The sequence below is a fragment of the Sebastes umbrosus genome, chromosome 9 (assembly GCF_015220745.1).
Source record: "Sebastes umbrosus isolate fSebUmb1 chromosome 9, fSebUmb1.pri, whole genome shotgun sequence".
In the NCBI taxonomy this organism is placed as follows: Eukaryota; Metazoa; Chordata; class Actinopteri; order Perciformes; family Sebastidae; genus Sebastes; species Sebastes umbrosus.
Window position 1 is genome coordinate 33,073,029 of NC_051277.1, and position 27,161 is coordinate 33,100,189.

Sequence of the window (27,161 nt, forward strand, 5' to 3'; positions counted from 1 at the left end):
ATTTCAGCTGTAACCGCCATATGAGAGCAGTGCAGAGCGGCGGTGTCTGAGCTAGCCAGTGGGGAACACTCACATGCACTAAAAGCACATGCAACGGGCCCGGCTACGTAAACAAAGCAGCTCAGATTACAACACATGCAGAGAGAGCGACTTCATTCTCTGCTCAGGTAGACATTACTCCTCTATATCTTTACATAGCTTATAATGGTTTGCTGCTATATTAATGCTCCAAATAGCATACAGAGCACCTTAAATATTGCGGTTTAAAGAAAGTCTCTTTGGGTCTCTACTGTCTCTGTCTCTCTCTGTTCTCACTCTCATTCCAGAGGTCCTCATCTCATATGTCCCCCGAAAGACTCCCTGGCACCAGACGCAGGTTTCCTGGCTCCTGTCGTGTCTCACACTCTTGGATGAAGTTGGGTCTGGAGCCTCCAGCAGCAACACATCAGCCACATTTTCATCTTTTGGAATCGTCAAAACATACATACGGGTAATTCTTGTTTTTTTGCGACCTCTACAAGATTGACCTCTGTTCCACTCAACCCTGGCTGGTTTGGATTGATGTTAGCTGCTAACATTAGCCAACATGGGGACTCCTTTGAGCAGTTTTCACACCGTTTCCTTTGACCTGGAACTCTGCCCTGCAGCGAGTCCGTCACTGTTGACGAACACTACACTCCGCTCTAAATTAATCTCTTTAGTACGTCTCCAACTGAACCCCTCCTGCCCTGCCCTCAACCTCCACCCCCCCCCCCCCCCCCCCCCCCCCACCCCCCTCCTCACCAGCCTCAGATTCCCTCCTAACCCCATTCCACCACCACAACCCCCACCTCAACACACACACTTGCCCCTGTCTTTGTGTTTGTGTGTAAATGTGTGTGTCAGCTCACCCAGAGTAGGGAGCGTCCGGCGACCGAGCCATGACTGGCAGCCTCACAGACACACAGCAGTTTGGCATTTGGATCATTCACACTTCCTGTTGGATCAATACGTTTGTTGTTGTTTTGAGCCTGCTGGGAAAAGGCCAGACCGGTAAGGAGGATCATATTTTGGTTTCTACAGTTGGGATAAAGTTGTGTTGAAGGTGCTGCTGGGCCTGTTTTGAATGTGCATGGCTGGATCAACACTGGAATTGCAACATATCACACTGAGATCCTTTCACTGCGGGGTGAAGGCACCTATTTGACACCACATACTTTTTGTTGCACATGGATGCTTCTGGCAAAGGTGGAAATTCAGTAAAGGAACGTTCTGCGTCATGGTTCACACGTAGCTCGCTGTCACAATAGATGCTGCTCCGGGTAATCAGATGATCAAATGTTGTAATTCACTTGTCGAGGGCCATGAGGTTCCTGATACTGCATGGTATTGATACTGCAGCCAGCGTTGGATTGAATGTGGTGAATTAGTTTGCAGTCAGAAAGAAGAGGACAGCTGGGATGATCTGTCTGGAGCTAAATTTATATGCTGTGTCATGTGTCCATATGCTCAACTATCTATCCATCTATATATCTATATATCTATCTAAAAAGCTCTATGTTTCTGTCTATATATATCTATCTCTATCTAAATGTGTCATATCTCTGTATCTACCTATACGCGTCCATATCTGTCAATCTGTAACATCCGTTTGGGAGTTTAAAGGGCAGAAGTGAAAAAATAAAGTGTGTCAGTTATATAGCCAGCAGGGTGAGGCAACACAAGACATACCAGCCGAAGCTGAGCGGGGGGCGGAGTGTGTGTGTGTGTGTGTGTGTGTGTGGGGGGGGGGGGGGGGGGATTCACAGTGCAAGCCTGGCATGCCAGTATGACGCAGTGTTCGGCCTCGAGCCCTGGTTGGCGGACAGAGAGGCCAGGTGATCCGGTCTGGGCTAAATCGGTCCCGCTAGCAGAGAAGTTGAGGAGTTGGGAGAATTGGAGAGACGGTGGAGGGGTGGAGGAGAGATGGTGGAGAGGTGGTGGAGAGGTGGAGGAGAGATGGAGGAGAGATGGTGGAGAGGTGGAGGAGAGATGGTGTAGAGGAGAGGTGGTGGAGAGATGGTGGAGAGGTGGAGGAGATGGTGGAGAGGTGGTGGAGGAGGTGGAGGAGAGATGGTGGAGAGGTGGAGGAGATGGTGGGAGAGGTGGAGGAGATGGTGGGAGAGGTGGTGGAGAGGTGGAGGAGATGGTGGAGAGGTGGAGGAGAGGTGGAGGAGATGGTGGAGGGTTCAGAGCTTTTTTCAGAATGTTGCAAATGAGACAATTTAAAATGGATTTACAGCAAGTAGAAGGCTTCCTTTCCTCCACCAATAGTCCCTTTCCATCCCAGTTTGAAATCCCATTTTGGAACGTAAAAAAACTGAAAGCTGCAGTTGGCAAGATTCTTATATAATAATGTAGGGGCTGTCAAGAATGAACGTGATAACGTGTTCACGCAAATTAATTTAACGTCACTTATTTCTTTAATACAACTTAGATTTTTAGGTTGTAACCGCTCAGTTTAAAGCTGGAGTGAAGGATAACTGGTATCATCACTAGCTTGTCGGAAGGAGGCTAAATAACGCTCCAAACTCTACATTTTGATGAGGAAAAAACTGGCATTGCCGTTTTTTCAAAGGGTTGACGGAGGACTCTTTTGACAATTCAGGAAGTTGTATTTTGGTTATCTGATTGTTTCCTGTGAAGCATACCATCACCCTATGTAGTGCTTTCTGCACCTTTTCCTGTAGGTAGCAGCCTCTGTGTTCCTAACTTAATTCCCTAATTGGCTCTAGGTAAACCTTATTCCTGTTGTTGTTGTTTTAGTTCAATAATCCATAATTATTTCCTCCCTATTTCTTATATATTTACCTAACAAAAAATCACAGGGCAACTATGTCCCCACCAATTAACATCAAAATGTATTAACTAAAAGGGAATGACATATCAAAAATTATAAAGTAAAAAAGGTTCACAAATACACTCAATAATTAGTAAACCAAGAAAATAGCACTTTGACCTTTCACAGAAATAAACAAGTCAGTATTCACACAAATCAATCTTCTATGTTCCTTTAACCTTCTGGGTCACTAGCATATATGTCACCCTTTAATGTCTTGGTCTAGCCCAAAATAACATAAAGAAATCCCAAAGAATAAGAAATTAACTCTTATGGTTCCTTTTACTTGACCAATAATAACCTGGTGCACTGATACAAGTATCGGGTATCGGGTCCGATACTGTGCTCATGTACTCGTACTCGCAAAGCGGCTCCGATACAACGGCACCGATACCACTTTACAGCAGCATGATGTTAACATCTCGTCACCATCTTTCGGGTCCTCACGCTCCACCCACCCCGACGGTGGCGGGCGAGACGGGCAGGGTGGTGCGCCCGAACCCGCGGGGCCGAGGATTCCACCTGAGCCGGTGCGCGCTAAGCCCTCACTTTCATTGCGCCACAGGGTTTTGCTTGCACCCTCTGACTCGCGCGCGCATTAGACTCCTTGGTCTGTGTTTCAAGACGGGTCCGGGTGGGTTTTGCGACATCGCCACAGACCCCTGGCCACCTTTTACATGGGCCAGCGGCACGCGTTTGGGGCGCCTGAGGACAGTTCGTCCTGGTTGACAGTCGCACCGGGAGCAGGGAGCCCCGTCACGGTGCGGTGAGGCCCTGGCGAGGAGCACTGTATAAGCTGCGTCCGTGAGCCACTTTGGCCGCCGAGCCTTTTCCAAGCCGACCTAGAGTCGGTCGCGGCGCCCCGCCTCGTATGCGGACTCCCCAGCCTGCCGGGTGTCGCTCAAACCCTCCAGCTGGCTGTTAACGAGGGTCTTTTGGCACACAAGTACTCGTATCGGTACTCGGTATCGGCGAGTACCCAAATGTAAGTACTTGTACTCGTACTCGTTCTGAAAAAAAGTGGTATCGGTGCATCCCTAAATGAAACCTTCTTTCTCCCTTGTTGTCAGAGGAGCTACCAGGCTTATCCTGGTCACCTGGAGCGCTATCTGGGAAGTCCAGAATGTCCTTTGTTGGTAGCTAGGCTAGTTAGCTGGAAAGGCTAATGGCGCATTATCAGCTACGGCATCGATACTACTGAACTACTCGCAATGTATACATTCGGCTTTTCCTGGCTTGCAGTCTTACGCTCGGACACACCAGGAACATCAGCAGTGCGTGGCGGCTGCGTTACCTGTTGCTTTTTTATTTTGGCGTCCGTGTTAACAGGTTAGAGCAGCCACACTGCCCGCGTGAGACGTGTGTCTCAGTTGCGTCTCTTCTAGAGAATAGAGGTCCTCGCCTATTTTTGACGCGTGCCGCACGCAATGAAGGTGATGTATTGACTGTATATTGACATCATACCAGCAAGATTACTATAGTTTTGATGTCTATCTGTAGAATATGTTACGGAGATGAAAAAAGTAGAGACTTATTTTAAATCAACACTTCCTGCTTTCATTTTCAAAATAAAAAGCCCTCAAGCGTTTTTTTCTGTGGACAGAATTCCTTCATTTGTTAATACGAGGCTTTTATTCTGAAATTTTGCCGGACAGTGTTTCTAGAACATGCAGTGACTTGGGAGAGCTCCATGAATGAATATAGTACGGAGTTTTAATTGTGGATTATTACTATTATTTACAAATTACCACACGTTTCTTAACCTTTCTCGGTCTAAAAATAAATATAAATGATATTTATAATGAAATGAAGTGGCCATTAAAAAGGCAAACTCTATGTAGAAAGAAAGGGCTGACAGCAGCAGCTGCAGCAGCAGACACGCAGCTGGTGTGACACCAAACGCGTGAATCACGCAGCCACCACGCAGCCGCCACACGCTCCTGACATTCCTAGTGTGTCCCAGGCTTTATGCTCTAGTTTCTACAGCGCTATAACTTGCAAACACACTTTACACCGTAAATCTCTAATTACTACGTCTCTCATTCTTCCTTCTGTTTCCACTCGCTTCTCTCTAACGTCTTCGTCGCTGCCGCTCCCTCACTTCTCTTACTCGACCACGACCGCTCCTCGCTAGCCCCGCTCCACAGCCAATCACAACCAGGTAAGTCACATGACACAATGACACATTATACAACAAATATAATACAATTAACAACATAGGTTGTCCTCTAAGTAAACCACTTGCTCACCAAGTACACTGCAACCAATCTATTTAAGTGACACAATATACTATATATCATAGAAAATTATATAGAGCCTCACAGAGCTGCTAGCATTGCAATAGACTCTTGTTGGAGGAGTGTAGAGTTTAATATTTATGTCATTACTGGGTGATGAAGATTTTAAAAATTGAAGGAACAGTGTTTAACATTTTGGGGGGATCTATTAGCAGGTCAAACCGACGGGAGAGAGCGTCCGGTTTCAGATTCTTCGAACCCGGACGGTACACAGGTTGAAGTCAAACATATTGAGAAGAGGGTGTTTTTGTTAGCTTAGAATGAGCCCTCTGGGCGCTGTGGCTCAGAGTAGAGCAGGTCACTCACCAATCGGTAGCTCGGTGGTTCGATCCCCGGATCCTCCAGTCACATTTAGAACTGTTCTTGAGTAAGACACTTAACTCAAACTGCTCCTGAAGGCATAGCCATCGGTGTGTGAATGAGTATTTAGATTAGATTCTGATGCATGTACCTACTATTTAGATTAGATCCTGATGCATGGTACCTACCTTGCATGGTAGCCTCTGCCATCGGTGGGTGAATGGGTGGGTGAATGGGTGAATGCTGACATGTAGTGTAAAGAGCTTTGAGTGGTCAGAAGACTAGAAAGACAATATACTGTATAAATGCAAGTCATTTACCATTTGCCCTTCATATCTACATAGGTAGCGGTCTTCTTCAGGGAGTCTGCCATGTTGCTCCTCCATGTTTCTACAGTACCAGAACGGAGACAACCAAACACTGCTCCTTACATCCCAGTTTGAAATCACATTTTGAACGTAAAAAGAAGCTGCAGTCGGCAAGATTCGTATATAATAATTAGGGTTGTCAAAAATTAACGCGATAATACATGATATGCAAAATTTGTTTTAACGATACAAATTTTTTATTGTCATTACGCAACTTGGATTTTTAGGTTGTAACGGGGCTCAGTTTTAAAGCTAAAGTGAGGATACTGGTATCATCACCAAGCTGTGTTGAGGAAAGAGGCTTAATAACGCTCCAAACTTAAGCTAATTTTGCGAGGAAAAACACGGCATGACTATTTTCAAAGGGGTCCCCTGACCTCTGACCTCCAGATATGTGAATGTAAATGGTTCTATGGGTACCCACGAGTCTCCCCTTTACAGACATGCCCACTTTATGATAATCACATGCAGTTTGGGGGCAAGTCATAGTCAAGTCAGCACACTGACACACTGACAGCTGTTGTTGCCTGTTGGGCTGCAGTTTGCCATGTTATGATTTGAGCATATTTTTTGTGCTACAGTTTTGTATCTGTTTTGAGTCACATGGATTTTATGCATGCATGAAGGATGGCACAGTTTCACACTGTGCATGCATATGGATTGTTCTTGTGCTTTTGACTGTTGTTGTCTGCTGCTGGATGCACAGATTTTGATGCCTGTCAATCAAAGAAGAGCCCACAGACTTATGTAATGATTGCTCACTAGCTGATTTCAGCTCTGCTGCTAGAATTGCCGCCGCCGCCGCCGCCGCCGCTGCTGTGCTAAATCTGTCCACAGCTGAGAGCTGCTGGGGGTTGAGGATTCATGGTGTTGTATGCAGGGCTTGGGGGTAGGTCTTTTTACTCCTGTTCTCTCATGTGCCTCGGTGTCCTCCGGTGCTCCTAATGGCATCTGCAAGATTTCACAGGACCGGAGAAATCAAGCAATCAGAGCCGAGCTGGAGCCTTGCCGTCTCTGAGCAGCTGTCCAAATCACTCGGAACTCTGATCAAAAGGTCAGAACCAGCAGCGCTGATCAAATATGAATCAATATTCTGTTACTGTATGCCTATTTCTCTCCTCCAATGTTCTCAGAAACATCTTATAGTGTACTGTTTTAGCTGTAAAATGAGAAAGTTTGTGAACCGGCAGCCATGTTGAGATCAGTTGAGGAAATACCAAGCACCGCCCACCAGCCGGAGTGTTTGATCGGAGTTCGCAAGAGATTGACATCTGCCTCTGTTTGAATGAACAGCCAATAGGAACGCTCTCTCTCTGAAATGACCTGTGATTGGCCAAAGTCTTCTGCTAGATTTTTTAAAGCATAAAACAGAGCCATGAGGAGGAGCAGAAATCTAGTTTTCTCTCAGAACACTTGAATTACAATAGGCTGAAAGGTTATTATTGAATGTTTGCCCAATGATGCCAAAAATATTCTGCCTACTGCCGCTCTAATGTATGGAATCAATTACACGACCCAAAGTGGTACAGGGCAAGAGGATATTTCTATAGCAAACAGCTGACACATGAATCACCTCGCAGTGTTTTCCTCCAAATTTCTACCCATCTATTACTGCCAGATTCTGAACACTTTACGGTATATATAGGAAACTAGATGACGAAGTCCCCTACCGTGACTCATCCTGAACGTCTGACTCTCTCTTGTCTGGTGAGAACAGGTGGCTCTGCCTTCGGAAACACGGTAATATACGACTCTGATGTCAGAGAAAGTGCAGCGACTCTTTCCTGTGTAGCAGAACAGGTTGGGAGGATGAACATCGTCCCAGGAGAATATACGCAGTGATATAAAATACCAGCCATTATTCTTCCTCGACACATAAAATACCGGGTTGTGTGCCATAGGTCCAAAACATACTGCAGCACTGCAATAGCAGAACATCTGTTGGTTGTGTTATGTTGTGTATTTGCATAGCAGAATTTGTTTTCCACTTTATAGGCAGACATAATATTTTAGAATGTAAACTGAGGTCAAACTGATCAGTTTTTCCATTTTTGACAGTCTAATCAATCAACCAAACTTTATTTGTATTGCACCTTTTATAAAGCTTAGTGGCAATTCAAAGTGCTTTACAGATGACTGACAAGCCAAAAATAAGACAGCAAGTGTGGACCGTGAAAATTAAATAAAAGACAAAACAATTCAGCAATTTAACAATTTGATGATTTGAAAGCAATGCACATGAGAAATTTATTAAATGATAAAAATGTAATAAAATAGAATTAAAAGCTTTAATAACAGTTAATAGTAGTAAAACAGTGTGAAGTAAAAACTAGATTAATAAAATAATAATAAAACAATACAACTTAAATACAATAAAAGTAGTGATTCATAAATAACAACAAAATAGAATAAAATTATACAAGTTAAATACAATTAAATTAGTTCTTCATAAAATAGCAACAAAATAGAATAAATTATACAACTTGAATAAAATAAAATAAATGATTCATAAAATAACAATAAAATAGAATAACATTTTACAACTTGAATACATAAAATAAAAGAATAAAACCTAAGAACCTTTGTTAATGACTATTAAACAGTGGTGACATGCAAACAACAGTGTAAATGTCCTACTCATTCAAAACCATACGGGCAAATATAAACCTGTTATAGCTATTTCTGATGTAGCTATTTCTGATCTAAATCAGTACAATGTGTTTCTTAAATTATGGCTGAAGATCCAAAAGCAGACTGCAGCGTTCACACATGATTCAAGGTCACTAGTGGAGTTTATTGGTCACTCAGGGACTACAGTAAACTCACTTTGTCTCCACATGCAGAGTGGGCTTGGACTGATACATTAATATGTCAGCTGATTAGACCACTGGTTCCGAGCACCACCACTAGGGGTCACCAAAGCTTCATGGGGAGTTGCGTTGCCTTCTTGATTTTAAGGGGTGTAAGACAACTTTAAAACGAAAAAAAATACACAATACAGAGAATTGTATTAAAAGTCCCTAAAAATAACAGGAAAACTCATCTCTGATGCTGCAATATTCACAGAAAATAATCTGCTCAGAATTCACCCAATTCATCAAAGTAACTGACTTTGTTGCTAAAACCTAAAGAAGCCTTCTTGTTTGTGTTCAAAAGGTAACGTTTCAGTCAGTTTTACATTTAGGAACATGTTGCTTTTAAGTTTCGCTTTCACTTTTACAAAGTTAGTAGGCTTAGCAGGTCCCTAATGACCCACATCTATGGTGCTTATAGCGACTGATACACCATTTAATGAGCTGATAACAGTCTAATCGGGTGCATATGTGGATCTAATAGTTCTAGTAAAACTGTTTTTTGTTTTTTTATGTCAGATCTGGTTCAGCCAATATCATCCACCTCTGAATTGACCAATACAACACTTAATATACAACATTTGTTTGTATATAAGTTGAATTAAACCTTAATTGATAATATTTCTATGGTAATTCTGCATTAGATTCCATACATGCATGAACACCATAGTAGTTGTGTTCGGCTAATAGGTCATAAAATACACAATTCACACCACTGTGAAACTTCTTCAGTGAATAGAATAGGAGTACAACGGACATTGAACTGTTTTCCATAGTCATTTGACTAGTATAAAAGTAAATGGCGATTTTTTGCCAGTTGGTTATGGTGACATCAGAACCACACGTCAGTGGGGCCATAAAGTGTGGTCGCGGCTTCGCCAGGAAGAGAACAAACGCAGCTCCAGATGGCTGGCTAGTTAGCTAGTTAGCTTGTCCTTTTGCGGAGGGGCGGGAGTGAGGTGGCGGGACAGTTCCACCTAGTGCTGCCGCTGAGGTGACCAGCTGTTCACCTCATTCTGGAATTTACAAGCTAGCTAACTAGCCAGCTGTCCACTAGTTAGCCAGCTAGCTAGTTGGTTAAATAGCTAATTCCAGCATGCTTTAATGCTACACAGGTTACAGAAAATGAGCTGAACAAAAGTTGTCACTCTTCTGACGATAGCAATGTGCTGTCGTGACTGACACGAAAGTTACAGTACCCGCCGTTTGGCCCTACGAAAAGTCCGGCTCGACGACCGGCGCACTTTCTGGGGGCTTGCTCTGACCATCCTGCAAACATTGATTTGAATGGGAATGTCCGTTCTATGCTATTCTATTTCTATAGTGAGGACAGTTGCAGTGTATGAGATGCCTACAGTCATCTTTTGAAATTACAGTCATAGATGACATCATAGTGATGTCATAAATGACATCATAGTGATGTCCATCCGGGTTGTCTCGGTTTGGGCCTGTTGAAAGATACTATCAAGTTGCATTATGGGAAATGTAGGATCCAGTTACTTTGGAGCCATACCAGACTTAAAGTCAGGATATCCGCTGCTGCTTCGATTGTTTCCATTCTTTTTTTAGTCTGTTTTCTTGTGACGTCCCCCAACTTTATAGCAATGCAATATTAAATTGCTGAAGTAGCCTTTTAATTGGAACATTTACTGCACCTTGATTTCACATTATGAATATTGTGTGCTCGTTTTGGTTGTCATTGAACTTGTCCACCACTTCCTGCATGGTCTCCATCAATGTGATGCTTGCCAGGCAACAGATTAGAGGGGATGTGTGAATGCAGCTTGTTGCCGCTGCTATAAACCCTTTGGTTATGTAACCGAGAGACAATCGAGACGAGGGGTTCAGCAGCAGTTGTTGTTTTATCAACAGGAGGCTTCACCAAAGTACACACAGACACACAAACACACCTGCTGGGAGTGATTATCCGAGGGGAAAACTGGATGTACACATGGATGTTGTACATGCTGCCGGCTATTTTTTCTTAAGCTGCGATCCTCTGGTGTAGACAGTGTTTAAACTTAGTCTATGTTGCAATCCCTTTTATAGTATATATAACAGACACAACAGACAGAGAGGAAAAACTCAATGAAGGAGGTTAAAGACAGAGCAGGGGCAAAGATCTGGTGTGAGGACAGTTTTATCCTCCACTGTTTATCTGTATGTATCTTGTTAAAAAAGAGACAGAGATTTATCTCAGGTCAGAGAGTCTGTGCTGTGCTCAGGAGGTGGCAGAGTTTAATTTAGCCTGGAAACCTGAACCTCAGCCTCCTCTGTCAGCTCCTTCTCTGGGTCAAGGAGTGAGCCACAGAGTGCAGCAGGCCGGGATCTGTGGGGGTCTTTTGGGCATGAAAAGGATGATTAGCTGCAATAGCCGATACTATTGCTAGTCACTTGATGCTAATGCATCCAGTGAAAGGGCATCCAGGATGGTTTGTCTGAAATTGCAAATTAGAGGTGAATAGTTCAAGAGAAACTGGTTTAAAAGTGGGATTTGGGATATCAAGGCAGCCATGTTTATTTTGTGAACTACAGATTTCATAAGTAAAATTGCAAAAGGAAACTGTTCTTTTCACTCTTCTTAAGCAACTTTGGCATCCATATTTTATGTATTCTTGTACTCTTCATTCCAGTTAACCAAGTCAAGTCAAGTCAATTTTATTGTATAGCCCAAAATCACAAATTTGCCTCAGGGGGCTTTACAATCTGTACAGGACTACAACATCCTCTGTCCTTTACAGTACGACCCTCTCATCGGATAAGGAAAAATTCCCACCAAAAAAAAACTTTTAACAGGGAAAAAAAGAAAAAATGGAAGAAACGTCAGGAAGAGCAACAGAGGAGGGATCCCCCTTCTAAGATGGAACAGACATGCAATAGATGTTGTGTGTACAGAGTAACAACAAAATGAAAAATACAACATAGACAATCCATATGACAAAAGTATACATACAATGTGACATACGGTGAGAAGATGGGTTCAGGAGGATGTCAAGCAGCTTCCCGGCATCTCTAAATGGATAGAGCCAGAGCAACACAACCTCCTCTCCCCGCCAGATAGCTAGAGCCAAAAACAACACAAACCTGCCCTCTCCACGCCAGATAGATAGAGCCAGAGCAACACAACCTCCTCTCCCCATGGAACCTAGAGAGAGGACCATATTTTGTTTTAAATTCACAGTTGCTTAGTAATGTAAACATATGTAACACATGCCAATAAGCCCCTTGACTGAGTAAGTTGGCTAAAGGTTAAATCTCCTGGAGGACGGAGGTCCAGGTATGTCATGTGAAATGAGGCACACCAGCCGGAGAGGCGAGAGAACGTCACAGAACGGCTGATGGTTCAGCACAGAGAAGCCTGAGTAAAAGGAGAAGAGAGGGGAGAGAAAGAGATAGCGAAGAGAGAGAGAGAGAGAGAGAGAGAGAGCAGTGCTTGTGGGACATAAACAACAGGGGGTTATTGAAGGCAGTGGTTAAAAATTAATATATTCTCGTCGGCAGGACTACTAGGCTGAAATTATACATTGAGCCTGAGACCGACCCACCAGCTAACTAATTGGAAGTTAGGGCAAAAAGATAGGTTTTGAGTTTGGATTTAAAGACCTCCACAGAATCAGACTGTCTGATGTCTATAGGGAGGTTATTCCAGAAGGAAAGGGGCTCGATAAGACAAGGCCCTTTGGCCTGCTGACTTCTTTTTCACTCTGGGGACAGACAGGAGCCCTGTATTCTGAGAGCGGAGAGTCCTGATTGGAGTATAAGATTTAAGTAGATCAGACAAGTAGGAAGGAGCGTGGCCATTTAACAATTTTATAGGTCATCAGAAGCACTTTAAAGTCTGATCTGACATGGATTGGGAGCCAGTGTAATGAAGCTAAACTGGTGTAATATGGTCAAATTTTCTAGTTTTAGTTAAGATTCTTACTGCAGCATTCTGACCATTTGAAGGCTTCTGGTACTAAAATGAGGCAGTCCTGATAACAAAACATTACAATACTCCAGTCTGCATGATACAAAGGCGTGGATTAGGATCTCTGCATCAGGCATGGTTAAAGAAGACTGATTTAGTGATGTTGCGTAGGTGAAAGAAGGCAATCTTGGTGATCTCTTTAATGTGCTGACGTTACCGCTAATGCTAGACGTTTCAGAATAAATATCAAATCGAGAATAGATGTGAACTAAATACAGATAGAGTCACAGAGTAGAAAGATAAGGGATTGGTAGATTAACGTTAGCACAGAGAATCAACAAGGATAAAAAGTGAGCAGCAGTGCGGTAGGCCTAACACAATCTCACGGAATCTTTTGGGAAGTGTGTCACAGGAAGCTGGTCCGTCACAGACGCAAATCACTGCTTCTCAACCAGCTGATTAGACTGTTATCAGGGCATTAAACGTGCATTAATCAGTGTTATAAGGCTCATAAATGTGGGTCAGTAGGGGCCTGCTAGGTTTTTATTATTGATTCACATGGTTGATTACTGAAAGAACTTTCACTTTCACTTTTGAAACGTAGTTATTTAACCCAAAAAACGATGATTTTCCCTAAACTTAACCAAGTGGTTTGTTGCCTAAACCTAAAGAATCTAGTTTTGTTGAAAATGTAGTGTTTCAGTTAGATCTAACGTGTTAGATCGTGTTGGTTTTAATATTTGCTTTCACTTTTACAACATAGTATGCCCCTACTGATCCACATCAATGATGCTTATAGCAACTGATAACAGTCCGATCAATGTTAACACATTGTTTATTTGCAGACATCAGACTTTTGGTGACAAGTAAAGTCAGTACCACCACAGACATATACACCATTTTGTGTTTTTTCCTGTGTCCAGACTTCAAATGTATGCATAGTATCTTGTTTATGCTACGTGCTATTTACAAGTTTGTTTTATTTTGTTTCATTATACTGTAGTATGTTTGTCTTCATATGTCCGTGTTGGATTGAAGCTGTGTTTTCTGTTTTGGGTTTTCTTCCCTTTTTCTGTGTGCGTTTATGGATATTGTCAAGTGTGTTAAATTATATTATGTCAGAATCAAATTCAATCAACCACCTGCTGTTCCCCCTAGAAAATGTGTTGTAATGTGTTTGCTCTAACAGGGATTTCCCAGGGAATAACCACACCAAGGCTTTTTCTTACAACTATGCCTATTCATGCCTATTCAGCTAAATCAAAGGTTTTCAAAGTGTGAGGCGGGCCTCCCAGGAGGGCTCCAAACAGTTAGGGGAGGCTCAGTGAACATAATACATTAGTTATTACATTAGTTATCAAAAAAGAAGATCACTTAGAATAGCCTAAAGGTGTGTGATTTGGTTATCCCTCTAAGACCCGTGGGATCATGGGCGATCCTGACCGGACTTTACTGTCTTTCGGAGGCTGTAGCAGGTTCAGTTTTAGAGGTAGTGTGAAGCTACATATATCATATGAAACTAGAAGATATAAGGAATTCGTAACAACCCTGTCATGCTGGCTTGTGGGAAGGAGGTTAAATAAAGCTCAGAGGTTAGGCTAAACTTTGCAGTTTGGGGCAAAACCATGCAGTTTTTTTTAATGCAGTAATAAATATGTAATTTTCGCCTATTCTAAAACGGTGTGTTTGAATATGTCTGCATACTGGGGTCCCTAAACAGTCTTGAATTACATAACTTGGGTATCACTGTAAAGCTGAGACTCTTGTGGATCCAATGAGCCCATTTATTCATGTGTGATGATGTTAGTCCCCATAGGAGACATTTCATTATAGTGAGACCATTTTTTTAAACTTGACCTCACTGTATAAAATGACCTGTGGTGACCTCTAGGATGGTCAAAGCCTCATGAAACTTTACAACCACAAACTAGAGACCTAGAGCATTCAGAGGATGGATGGATCAGACTAGAGACCTAGAGCACTCAGAGGATGGATGGATCAAACTAGAGACCTAGAGCATTCAGAGGATGGATGGATCAAACTAGAGACCTAGAGCATTCAGAGGATGGATGGATCAGACTAGAGACCTAGAGCATTCAGAGGATGGATGGATCAGACTAGAGACCCAGATCATTCAGAGGATGGATAGATCAGACTACAGACCTGGGTTTCTGAGCAGTTTCTAGAACAGAAGTGCTCGCCATCCAATCACCGAAAAAATGCAATTCCTGCAGAAATCTCAAAATGTAAAGAGTTTTTGATACAAATCACATTCAATGTGGTATTTGGAGGGATTACTGATCATTTTTTATCATTCTCGAGAGGTAAAAAATGTTAAATTAACACCAATCTGTGTAACAAATTGTATCAACCCTGAAATAGCTGCAACAACTTATGAGACATAGACTATGGGAATGGTCATCATATACTTCAATCATAATGTTCTAAAACCTTATTCACTTTTACAATTCATTTTCAATAATTAATTAATTAATTAATTAATGTTTATTTCTGATTAATGACTAGAACTTGTCACACAGTGCTGAGCTGCATCTCAAATTAATCTTCAGTTTCCCAGCTATGTGACAGGTAGATGTCTACATCTACCTGTCACATAGAAGTGGCAACTGTCACAACTGTAGAGTTGACCTGCTATCTCCCCCTAAAGACCCCCTGTACACCCCTAAAAAAGACAGAAACGAGTCTATTGTGGGTCTCAGAGGGGTAGGAGAGAAGAGTACATGTCTGACCCTCTGCTTCTGTCTTTCTAGAGAGTAAAACAACATCTGTCACTGCCTCCTGGAACGCCTGAAACATGGCTCAGTAAGTTAAACCTCCATACACACAACACACACACACACACACACACACACACACACACACACACACACACCACACACACACACACAATAATACTAATTATAGATAATACAATTATTAAAACGAAATTGGTTTTGTGGCAAACTTTAAAATAATTATGAAAAACACCCACACTGCCAGATTGGTCAGTAATTTCCAGTGTGCACAAAGTCTCAATAGCCTTTGGTCATGGACTTTATAATAACAAAATGCCAAGGCTACATATTTACAAGAAAACAACAAAGAAGAGAACATAAGCAGATATAATCATTTCCTAATTCTGTATCATGTGTTGCTATGTGATTGTGTAGCATCCAGAGGGTGCAGAAGAAGGACCAGCACCATGTCCCTGACCATCTCCTCTTCCTCATCTGCGTCCTCCTCCTCTCGAGAGCTCTCCTCCTGCTCCTCCAACTCCTCCTCCTCCATCGTCCTCGCTCAGAGACACTCCAGCCTGGTGCAGCCGCTGTGTGTCAGCCCTGACAGGGTAACTACATCCAATTCAAATCAACCTCATTTGATAGACATGATAATGAATAGACTTAAAGGAACAGAGTAACATTTTGGGAGGTCTATTAGAAGAAATGGAATATAATATTCATAGCTATGTTTTCATTAGTGTATAATCACCTGAAAGTAGGAATCGTTGATTTTTGTTAGTTTACAATGAGCCCTCAGATCTACATAGGGAGCGGGTCTTCTTCACGGAGTCCGCCATGTTGCTCCGCCATGTTTCTACAGTAGCCCAGAACGGACAAACCAACACTGATTCTAGAGAGAGACCTTTCGCGTTTTACGTTACCTGAAAGCCACCGTAGTTCTCCGACCGTAGTTACTCGCTCCATTGGCTTCCAGTTCGCTTTAGAATTGATTTAAAGCTCTCGATGTTTGTTTTTAAAGCCATTAACGGCCCTCAGCCCCACCTTATTTGGCCGAGATTTTAACTCTCTGCGAGCATAACAGGGCTTGCGGTCATTGGGTCAACTTTTTTTTTAGAAGTCCCAAGGTCGAGGTATAAGCTGTGGGGTGATCAGTGCTTTTGCTGTCGCTGCTCCTAAATTATGGAACAAGTTCCCCCCTGATATACGCACTGTCACTGACCTAGTACGTTTTAAATCTAAACTCAAAAACTTTTTTATTTAGATTGGCTTTTAATACCACGTAGCCCAGTGACATTTTTCCTGTGCTTTTTATGTACCTTTTTATGATTTTATGATATGTTGTGTTTTTATTCCTGTTATTCTTGATGTTAATGTAAAGCACTTTGGGTGCCTTTGGTTATTGTAAAGGGCTATACAAATACATTTTGATTGATTGATTGATTGACACGCTTGTGAAACTGCGGTAATGTGCGCCGCTCCTCTGAGCCGCTAAGCTTTTGAGTTAATTATTAACATTTCTTTTAACCATTTTAACCGATAGTGTTAATCGGTTAAAATGCTTAATGTCGGTTAAAACGGTTAAACGGTTTATTATGGACATCCCTATTGTCTTCCATTTCCAGACTCAGAGTCCCATCTACAATCAACAGTATTCAGGGAATGGAGTGGCCCCTACTTTTGTTAAGGTAAACCCACACTTATTCTACTTACACATACACTGCTAATCCAGCCCAACACTTTATTATATACATCTGATTAATCATTATTATTATTATTATTATTATTATTATGAAAGAATACTGATCAAAAGACTGAGACTAGTCCTTTCTCTTCCTCTCTCCTCCGTCTCTGCTTCCATCAACCCCACCTCTGCCAGAACCTCCATGACGTGTCCACAGTGAACGGTCAGCTGGTGGTGCTGGAGTGTCAGACTGAGGGGAACACCCCCTCTGCAGGTCCATGTGGTACAGAGAGGACGAGCAAGTGCTGGACTCGGATGATTTCAGGATACTACGCAAGAGTGAGTGTGTGTTTGGCAGTGGGTCGGGGTCACATGACTCGGACTTCAGATTCTAGTTACAGTCACCAAATCAAAAGTCTTTTTTGAAGCTGCATGACCAGATAACTTCAAACATTATATTACAAACTGACTCCTTATCTGGCAATATTATGACCTCATCCCTAATATACACTGCACTGTTGAGCTACTGAGTGATCCATTTCAGCGCAGCTTGGATTTCTATATGGTGATGAGTTCCCTTCAAAAATAAATAACTTTTCTCTCTTCTTGTTTTCCCAGAGGCCAGCTCTGCATCAGTTGCCAGGTAAGTACAGGATATTGGTAATACAATAATGATTTTATCCCTTTAATGTCCTCACTAAGAAAAAAGCAATGGAATTTTTTTCTCTTTGCATTTTTTTATGTCCAGTGTCCTTCCCTAATAACAACAATCAATGTTTTGTTTTTTTAATAGACCCCACAATTGGTTGAGATGTCACTTCATGGTAAACGTAAAATACAAATCATGTACTGTTAATATGCCAGTAATAGGTTAGTTTAGCAACAACTTGTTACCATGGAAGTAGTAGTATTACTAGTAATGGTAAGTAGGCTACTTTTGAAAACATCTCAGAAATGGTTAAAACATCCTGATATATTTCTTTTCATCAAATATATAATGGAATAACATTAAATATATGATATTAACAAATGATATTAACAACAGTGAATGTTCATTCAAATTTTTTTATTTAATAAAAAAATTTAATTTATTATCTTAGTATCATTACTTTTACAAAGGACAATTCAACCGTTTGGTCGAGAATGTTTTGGACAGTAAAAACGTATCAAATTATTCAGCATATATATAGTGGAATAACATTAAATGTATAATATTAGCAGCAATGAATGGTCAGGACGTTTTTTTTTTATTACACAGCAAGTAGTCAATTTTAATTACATTAGCTTAGCTTCACTACCTTTACCATAAAATTACAATCGAACCGTTTGGCATGTTTTTCAAGTTGAATAATTCTGTTCAGTAAAACCTCTGAAACTATAATATGTTGAAAATATGCTTACATTTGAAAATTGGACCTAACAGATTCTAATTATACATTAGACTCCTCATCCTCATCATGGATGTATAAAGAGAACGGTCCTCATGTCTGGAGTGACTTTTTTTGTTGCTAACTTACTGTAAGAAGGCAGACTAAAAAGGCATGCTATTTAAAGGTCCCATATCATGCTAAGTTTCAGGTTCATGCATGTATTTTGTGTTTCTACTAGAGCATGTTTACATGCTTTAATGTTCAAAAACACTTTATTTTTCTCATACTGTCTGTCATACTGTCTGAATATACCTGTATTCACCCTCTGTCTGAAACGCTCCATTTAGCGCATTTCAACGGAATGGCAACGGAATTGCGTTGCTAGGCAACAGCTTGGGTCCATTTCTACATCCTGTCAGCTGATGTCATTCACATACACTGCAACAGGAAATAAACTGGGACACATTTAGAATGTTAACGTTTAAAACTGTGAAATGGTCTAAATATTGTAGATTTGTGACATCACAAATTGACGGCTTGTTTCAAACGCACAGTTTCTGAATACGGGCTGTGTGTGTTTTTCCATGGATTGAGTGTTTTGATACTTTCACAGTATTTATATATCACTAAACCTGCTCTATAATATAAAACACATGAAAATCTCAGCTTTTACAATATGGGACCTTTAAAGACACAGTGGGTAGTGGATTTCTTTAGCGTGACATAACTAAACCGAGTGGTAGAGATGGCTCAATCAGGTTGAGCTAAGTTCAACACATTTTTTCACAAGATGTAGTGACTCAAAATGTGCTCTAACAATCAGTTGAGTAGAACATTAAAGGAAGTGCTTCTCAATGTTGGGGGTGGGGGGGGGGGATGGAGTCCCCAGATAAATCTGAAGAAAATTGTTTACTTTTTTCAACCTTTATTACATTTGTCCATATACACACAGGTACATAGTACATGGAATTTGACCTCTGCATTGAACCCATCCTAAGTATTTTAGGAGCAGTGGGCTGCTGTAAAACGCCCAGGGAGCAATTTGGGGTTTAATTTGGGGTTTCTCTGTGGTTAAAGTTAAAGAGGTTTCTTACTTTACTCTCTATTTTCTCAACATTAGTTTTGTTTTTTGTGAAATACTGGATACTTTCAACTCTATAGTACCCTAATATTCTTCATTATGACACAAATCCTATGTAAACATTGTTCTTTGGTTGAACAGCTCATAACTCATGTCCAGACTAAAGCCATGCCTGTGTAGTGAGTACACTGCTGCAAACAAATCTGTCATAACTGCACTGTTGATATTGACAACTCTGCCACTTGCACACTAGCGGCTCCATGTGGAAGAAAAGAAGGAACAGCTTGAAAATAGTTTGAACTTCAATTGTCGTGCAATCATGTAAGATTTTGTAGTGACGTGTATCAAGGAGTAAGGGACAAAATAAGGATTGGTAAATGTATTACATCACTGGTCATTGATTGGTTGATTTCAAGAGATCATTTCTATCTTGATTTGTCGCCTCTCTTGGGCCATAAAACTATCAGAAGCCTTTAGCCTAGCAGCAAACATTCATACAAACATGGCAAGAGCTCATGGCAAGAGCTCAAACTGAGCGTTTCAGGCAGAGGGTGAAAAGAGGGTGCTGCAGCACAGCTGGTATGAGAAAATAAAGCTTTTTGGAACATTGAAGCATGTAAACATGTTCTAGTAGAAACCCCAACTATGTTAAAGTAAGTAGGTATGAACCTGAAAATAAGCATAATAGATGTAAAGAGTATTGGTCTTTAGACACAGTGCAGCTTAAATCCTGTGTGGAAATGACACCTTTTATTTAATAAAAAAAATGCATTCATGTTTTGGTGTTACCCTCTGCAGAGGAGCTGTGTACACTGGTGATCACAGAGGCTTTTCCAGAAGACTCTGGCCTGTTTAAATGTGTGGCCATCAACTCCTTCGGCATGGTCTCCTGCTCAGCAATCCTGGAAGTTTACAATGGTCAGATACTGTATTCCATTTATGTAGCACCTTCATTTCTCTATTTCAAGTTCACTGTTCAACTGTATTAAACAATAAAAATGATCAGTTTTGCTTTTAGGGTCACTCATTTCTTGCTTTGCACCCCTCCATGCAGACCTGGAGGAGCAGCTGGAGATCGAGGCCGTTCATCAGCAGGAAGCAGTTTCTCTCCGACAGGAAAAGGAAGCCGTTTTCCAACAGGAGACTTCCTCCTTCAGAGAGAGCAGCGATGACTTTCCGTCTGAGCTGCCTGACTCCATGACCCTCCCCCCTCCTGAGTGGCCCGACAGCCCTCTGGAAGATAACATCCCTTATGCAGAGTGAGTAGATGGTACACACACACATCAGTCTCAGTCAGACAGTATATGAACATGTTACATAACACTGAACACAGCATTATTTCAAACCAGCAATGCTTCTTCTTTATGGTGCTATCTATTGTGTATGATAGTGAGTATGTAGTACTCCTACTTGCTAGAAAATGGTCTTGTTGTGAAGTAAAAAACAATTTACTTAATTTTTTCTTGCACTCATTTCTCACATGCAGGAATGACCTCTGACCCTTATTTGTAGTTACTTGCAACACAGTGATGTAGTAGTTGAAGCGTCTTGTACAACTTGCAGTGTTGTCCTCACCGCAAGTCATTACAGTAGCAATCACTAAAATGATGATCAATTGTATGGACTTTATTATATTTAATGGAAACACAATTTATAATTTTAGTTTATGGAAAAGGTTAAAAAGCATATGTATTATTATTATTATTATTACCGTTATTATTATTGTTATCAATATTATGTATTCTTCTTATTCTTAGTCTTAGTACTGTTATTGTTATCAATGTTATTATTTATTTATTTTTATTTTTATTATTATTTATTATTATTACTTTCCTATGGGGCTCAGTGAGAACTTCATGATAATGATGAGGATACTATATTGATTTATAATAATAATAATAATGCAGCTTTTTATTAGGGCTTTAAAACACAAATGTATATAAACATTGAATGAATCGAGCAGTGAGTCAGAGAGGAGCTCCTCTGTGTTCACTGAGGTTCAACAGATGAGGTTATGATGATGACGATGCAAAATGAACCAATCAGATGGACCCGCGCGACCCCGACTCTCCGCCTCGTGAGCGCGCGGTGTCACCTGTTGCAGTGCACCCCCCCCCCCTATGGTGCAGCCTCCCACTTCAGACCGGAGTTTGGAGTGAAAAGTCCAGTTGCATTGAGCCAGTAGGTCTGCTGCTGAAGTTTAAGGACAGAGGTGGAGAACCGTTAACCGGGTAAGAGCCTCCTCTCTGGACATGCACCGGCTGTCTATTGCACCGGACCGGAGCTATTAGGAGTCTCAGTTGTAACCCTGTGTAACTTCAATGTATTTCTATATTGACGTTAATCTTGAAAACAAGCTAGTTGTCCTGTCTTGTTTATATCCTGGAGACAGAATATGTGATGTCCTCCTGAAAAGGTCAAACTATGTTTGGAGCTGTGGGACAGTGGTCTATTCTGGGTTTTTATGTCATCTGGCTGGTTCTCTCTCAGACAGGCAGGAGGAGATTCATTTAAATGAAACTAACTAACTGTTAGCTAACGTTATCCAACAACCCCATTCATCTCTTAGTGATTAGTTTGAGCCAGCAGGTTAGAGCTCTTCATTACTAATGTGTCGGATCAGTGTTTTTCAACACTCTCTTGTGTCTGCTTCTCAAAGGTGAAGCTGTAGACCCGAAACACATTTATTTGTCGTAAGAAGCAAGTTTTACGTTTTTTTTTTTTTTATATATATAGGCTAATGTTGCAGTAAATGCGACGCCTGGTTTGTAACTAGCTGTAGGTAGGGAGATATGTGACACATCTCCACACACATCTGGTAACGTTACCTGAACTGAACTATGATATTAACTCTCACTTTCCTGGGGATCCTCTGGAGCTCTTAGGGAAGCAGTAGAACTGTGCTGTTGAGTTGTGTTTGCTGTATGCAGGACAGTCCATCCATACTTTAGCCAAGTGGTACCTTAGAATGGGCTATGAGCTCATCTGTGAAGTGGTGATCTGGCCTGTGTGTCCTTCAGACTTAACCCTTTACCAGCAGTCGCACAGAGCTCATGTTGCTGAACAGATTTTGCACTACAGTACTCAAAAAGATTTTTGTTGTATTTTTGTGTGATGAAATCCTCAAACCACTGTCTGAGGAGTCTGAAGTGACTGATTAGGAATGGTGCATTAATGTGCAGTCTTCTAATCAGACACTAGCCTTGTGAATACAATGCTGTTTTGCAGTTTTTGATACTGCACCACAAATAAATGTTCAACATGTGTGAAATCCAGAATAAGATATTCGAAAATTTACCACCAAAAGTGCAGTAATATCTAGGGATGCACCGGGCAGGTATTGACTCAAATAGCTGGATCGGGTATCGGTGACAATGGCACCAATCTGTTCAATTCAATTTTATATTTATATTCTATATACATTTTATACTGGAATTTTAATTCCTGTTTGAGTTTTCACCTATTTGTTGCTGCATTAAAAATGTTTAAATTTCAATTATAATTCCTGTTAATTTTGAAGATTTTTTATCAAGTTGCGTGTGTACGATTTATTATTTTGATAATAAATCTATGTATTTTTTTGTTAGGAAAGCAATGTTTAAGTCAAGCCTGATGTTGCCTTACACATAAAAGAATGATCCAGTCATTTCTACAAAGATTGGCACAGCTTATTGATTAAATACTGGTATCGGATCGCTCCTCGGTATCAGCCAATACTCAAAGCCACGTATTGCTATCGATATCGGGACTGAAAAAATTGGATCGGTGCATCTCTAGTAATATCACTGCAGATGTAAAATACCACACAGATGCTACTTAAGGAATATAAAGTAATATGTTGAGCTTTTGTATCATTGGTGATTCATTTCAGCAAGACATGTGTCTTTAATGTTGACTTGGTTCATGTTCAAATCCAGTGGTGTGAACTGAGTGCAATGTGCCCACTCTATATCCGTGTCCGGGGCTATGATCTCATCTGTAATGTGAAGAGCAGACATGGCGTCTGTGTCCTTCAGATACCCCTACCTTCCTCAGTGCTGCACACAACAACAGTTGTTCATAAACTGTTGGCAGCGGTCTGGCTTTTAAGGTCATGTTGAGGTTCTCTGATCAACTTGAAGTTGATTGTTGTATTGATTCGATGAGGAAGATGAATTGCATCGTCTGTAGCGTGAGGCGCTTCTCTTGGTTTTGACTATTTACCTACAGTAATAATAGAGACCTTAGATAAATGATGAGAAGGTGTCTTTATTATGGTCGGGGTAAAGATTACTTTCAACTGTGAAAACAAATTGTGGTTTTGCTTTTAGACATTTTGTAAGACATGCTAGGCATATCTAAGTAACTCTTAACTGGCTGTCACCAAAATATGGTAAAATAACATCGTAAATGTTCCAAATTGATCAAAATCAACTTGATGGATCAGTTTATTGCAGTAGTTTAGACTGATTTGTAGATAACTTACCAGGTTGATTTATATAACCTTATGCACCCTGTGATGCTTCATTTGTCCAATTTTCATGAATGAATCCAATTTTGTCTCTGCTCATCGGATAGACATATAATTGGACAAATTAATGAGTAAATGAAGAAAATGATGCTCACACAATCCCTCTTTCAGTGAAAGTTGTGTTTCTTATCTTTTGCCACCCAATACAAATAATGTATCTCACTACACAGTGTTGAGGGATTTTCAGAATCCAGCAGAGACTTTTATTTTCCAAAAGTCTACTAGATTCTGTTTAGTGTTCATATTGTCTCTGTTGTCACTGGTCATACAGAGGACTTAGTACAGCTTAGCATTCTCCTACTCACAATGCCATGCATATCTTGTGAGTGTGTTTTTAAAAGGGTTGGGTCACCAGTAGAGCGTCTGCACCTGCCAGCTGATGTCCGAATTCCAAGACCAATATAGCTTTGCCCACTTAATCGCACAAACACAAATACACATACTGTATACCATCACAGTACTAAATCTCTCTCTCACACACACACACACACACACACACACACACACACACAAACACATCACTTTCACATAGCAGCATTTAAAGGAAGGTAGTAGGCCGACAACACATACTAATTAACACACTATGGTTTCTGCGATTTACTCGTTTGCTTATTACTAGTGCAGTGCCCGTTCAAAACATGCCTGTTCAGAACAGGCCCAATGCCTGACCTGTGGTGTTGCTGCTCTCAGCTTTCTCGAGAACCACTCATTCAAAGAACTTCACACTCGACACTGTGCTTCCTTTGGTCCTGAGCAATAGACCCTGCCTGACATACGTAGTTGCATCACACACCCAAGTCTACTCGCCGTCAGAAACACCGGTGAAATACGAATACGAAATACTTATTGTGTACTTCTACTTACTGACTTTCTAATAATTGTACTAATAGTTAGGCTAAAAGTTTCACTTCAGAAAGAAAGTTTAGAGTACTGTTAATAAAAGCTGTTAATATGTCACTTGACAAGTTTCAATATGTTTTCATACGAGAAAGTAACAATTTAGATTCCCAATATATCATCAGTTTATCCAAATACTGCCTGTTTGCTCTGCTGGTAAAATCAAACGTAATGGTTCATTTAGTTTGCAGTATGCAGTAGGTATGTACTGTCAGTATGGGAGCATGGGACTGTCGATAAGTAACAAGAAATTTCAGTTCAGAAATACCAAAAACATCTTTCAGGTTATGTAGATATAGTTGCTAGTACATAGTATGTCCCCCGAAGAGCACTTACAAGTTTAGTTTTTATCTGTGAAATGGCCCAGTCAGATCTTAACTTGGTCATATTTCTTTAATAACTAAATCTTAAGATTCTCATCAAAAAATGTTTATATTATGTGTTTATGTTAAAAAAAGTAATATCGGCCAGCACAAACTTTCTGTCTTAAAAAGTACAAGTCGGACTATAGACTGCATCCTCCGAAGAGCTTTTAGATTTCCATTTGTCTTTTAGTTAGTTAGTTTCAAAGATGACTTTTGGCCATGCAAACAGAACATTTAGCTCATTACTTGCATGGTATATAGTCCAAAGAGACTCCTTGGTCTAACGTGTATCCATCCATAAACGCCTTTTAACTACACACATTTTCTGCCATTCAGAAACCACTCTTTCTACGGATTTAAGTATACATAGGGTAAAAATCAGGATTGTCCGTCAGTGTACAGTATTTTCAGAGGTCAGCTGATGCTGCTGGCCAACACAGTGTTGTGCCCTCAGGGGACCAGGAGAAACACAGAAAAACAGTGAGCAAGTGTGTGTGAGTAAATGAGTGTGTGAGAGAGAGCGATGAGAGAGACTGCTATTGTCATTATGCTCCTGCGTAGCCCCGACTACGTGGTAGTCATGGGAACAACATTCTTTCCTAGAATAAAAGTAGGGGACCAGCCAGGCTTGGTGTTACAGGAAGAAAACTACTGAGTGGGCTGAAATGGGAGCAGAACCATTGATATCTGTTGCTCTCATTAGACAGTCCCAGTAGTACGATGCAGTAGTACTGGAGTATAGATTCTGTAGTTAAAGATACTTTTTAATGTTGTTCACCAGTTGACGTAAAGATCTTGATGGAGAGAATCTCAGCCATTGATAGTACGTACAGGCTGTGTCACAAAGTTGTCCGCTGAAATAATATCATGGTGAGGTTCAGAATCAGCTTTGGATGAGTGTAATGCCAACATGACAACCACTGGGAAATAAATGAGATACATACATTTTGTCTGTTTGCATGGTAGCTTGTGCAGCCTGTGTCAACATTCTTCAAAATAGCTGAACAAGAATTTCTGTTTTTCAGAGTTCTTCAAAGCAAAATGATCACACTGACTCATGTAACTCTGATCTAATGATCAGAGGACCATCTTGTTCTAGTTCTCCAGCGTGCTGCCCCCCCTCTTAGTCGATTAGTTGACTAATCAGTCTTTTTGGTCTTAGTTGCTACAATTTCTTTTCTCGATCAGTAATTTTTTTTATGAAGGAAATTATGAGCACATCTCTAGTGAACACAAGATTTAAAGGGACTGTTTGTAAGAATCAGAAATGTCTTGTTAACAGGGACACCTGTTGCCGTTAAGTCAACGAAAGTCAGCGTCCTGTTGCTCGCGCTCGTGCTCGCTCTACATAGACATGAACGAGCATCGCTCAAAACAGTGAGGAGACACACGTCAGCTAAAAGCACAATATCACTCTATATTTCAGCTGCTTGGCAGTAATGTTAGCTGACCAGACGAAGGTCTCTCCATGAATCAATGCTTATCCTAGTGTTGGCTTTTCCTGCCTCAGCCTCCCGACCGCGGCCGGAGGGAACAGGGGAGACGCCGGAGTTTTGGTCGGAGACGATAACGTTTCTCTCTGCGGAGCCCCGTCACTTCACAAGACACGGGAAACCTCTGTTGGTCTGGAGGAGCTGCAGCAGTTATTTCTGCACAAACGTCCACTGAACATTCACTAGATATTCTCAGCGCTAAACTAACTCTTCTGCAGTGTGGAGTGTGCAGCATGCACGTGAGAGTGGAGCGAGAGAGTGAGAACGAGCGCGGTGTGTGAGTGAAGACAGGCAGAGGAGCAGAGTACAGCAGAGACTCCGGTCCTGGAGACCAAAGCTACGGTCTCCCCCGCGTCCTCCAACCGTAGCCAACACTGTTTAACGGACGGGCTTCACTAGATACAACCAAGAGGTTTTGGTGCTTCCGTGTAGTTTGTGT

At 41.2% G+C, this 27,161-nt stretch overlaps 1 protein-coding gene across 2 annotated transcripts in view; it reads left to right on the forward strand.

The window, feature by feature from the left end:
• Positions 1–871: 871 nt before the first annotated feature.
• The window catches only part of myot (myotilin), a 46,293-nt gene continuing 20,003 nt past the window's right edge, over positions 872–27,161 (forward strand). Inside the window, exons 1-8 of one of the 2 annotated variants that reach the window (XM_037779715.1) lie at positions 872–1,032; positions 15,358–15,407; positions 15,755–15,930; positions 16,948–17,010; positions 17,202–17,345; positions 17,625–17,649; positions 20,256–20,375; positions 20,512–20,716. In XM_037779715.1, the coding sequence (XP_037635643.1) occupies positions 15,787–15,930; positions 16,948–17,010; positions 17,202–17,345; positions 17,625–17,649; positions 20,256–20,375; positions 20,512–20,716 (701 nt within the window). In that variant the 5' untranslated portion in view covers positions 872–1,032; positions 15,358–15,407; positions 15,755–15,786. Of the gene's footprint in view, positions 1,033–15,357; positions 15,408–15,754; positions 15,931–16,947; positions 17,011–17,201; positions 17,346–17,624; positions 17,650–20,255; positions 20,376–20,511; positions 20,717–21,488; positions 21,689–27,161 lie in introns of those variants that run through there. The other variant, XM_037779716.1, reaches the window with a different exon arrangement.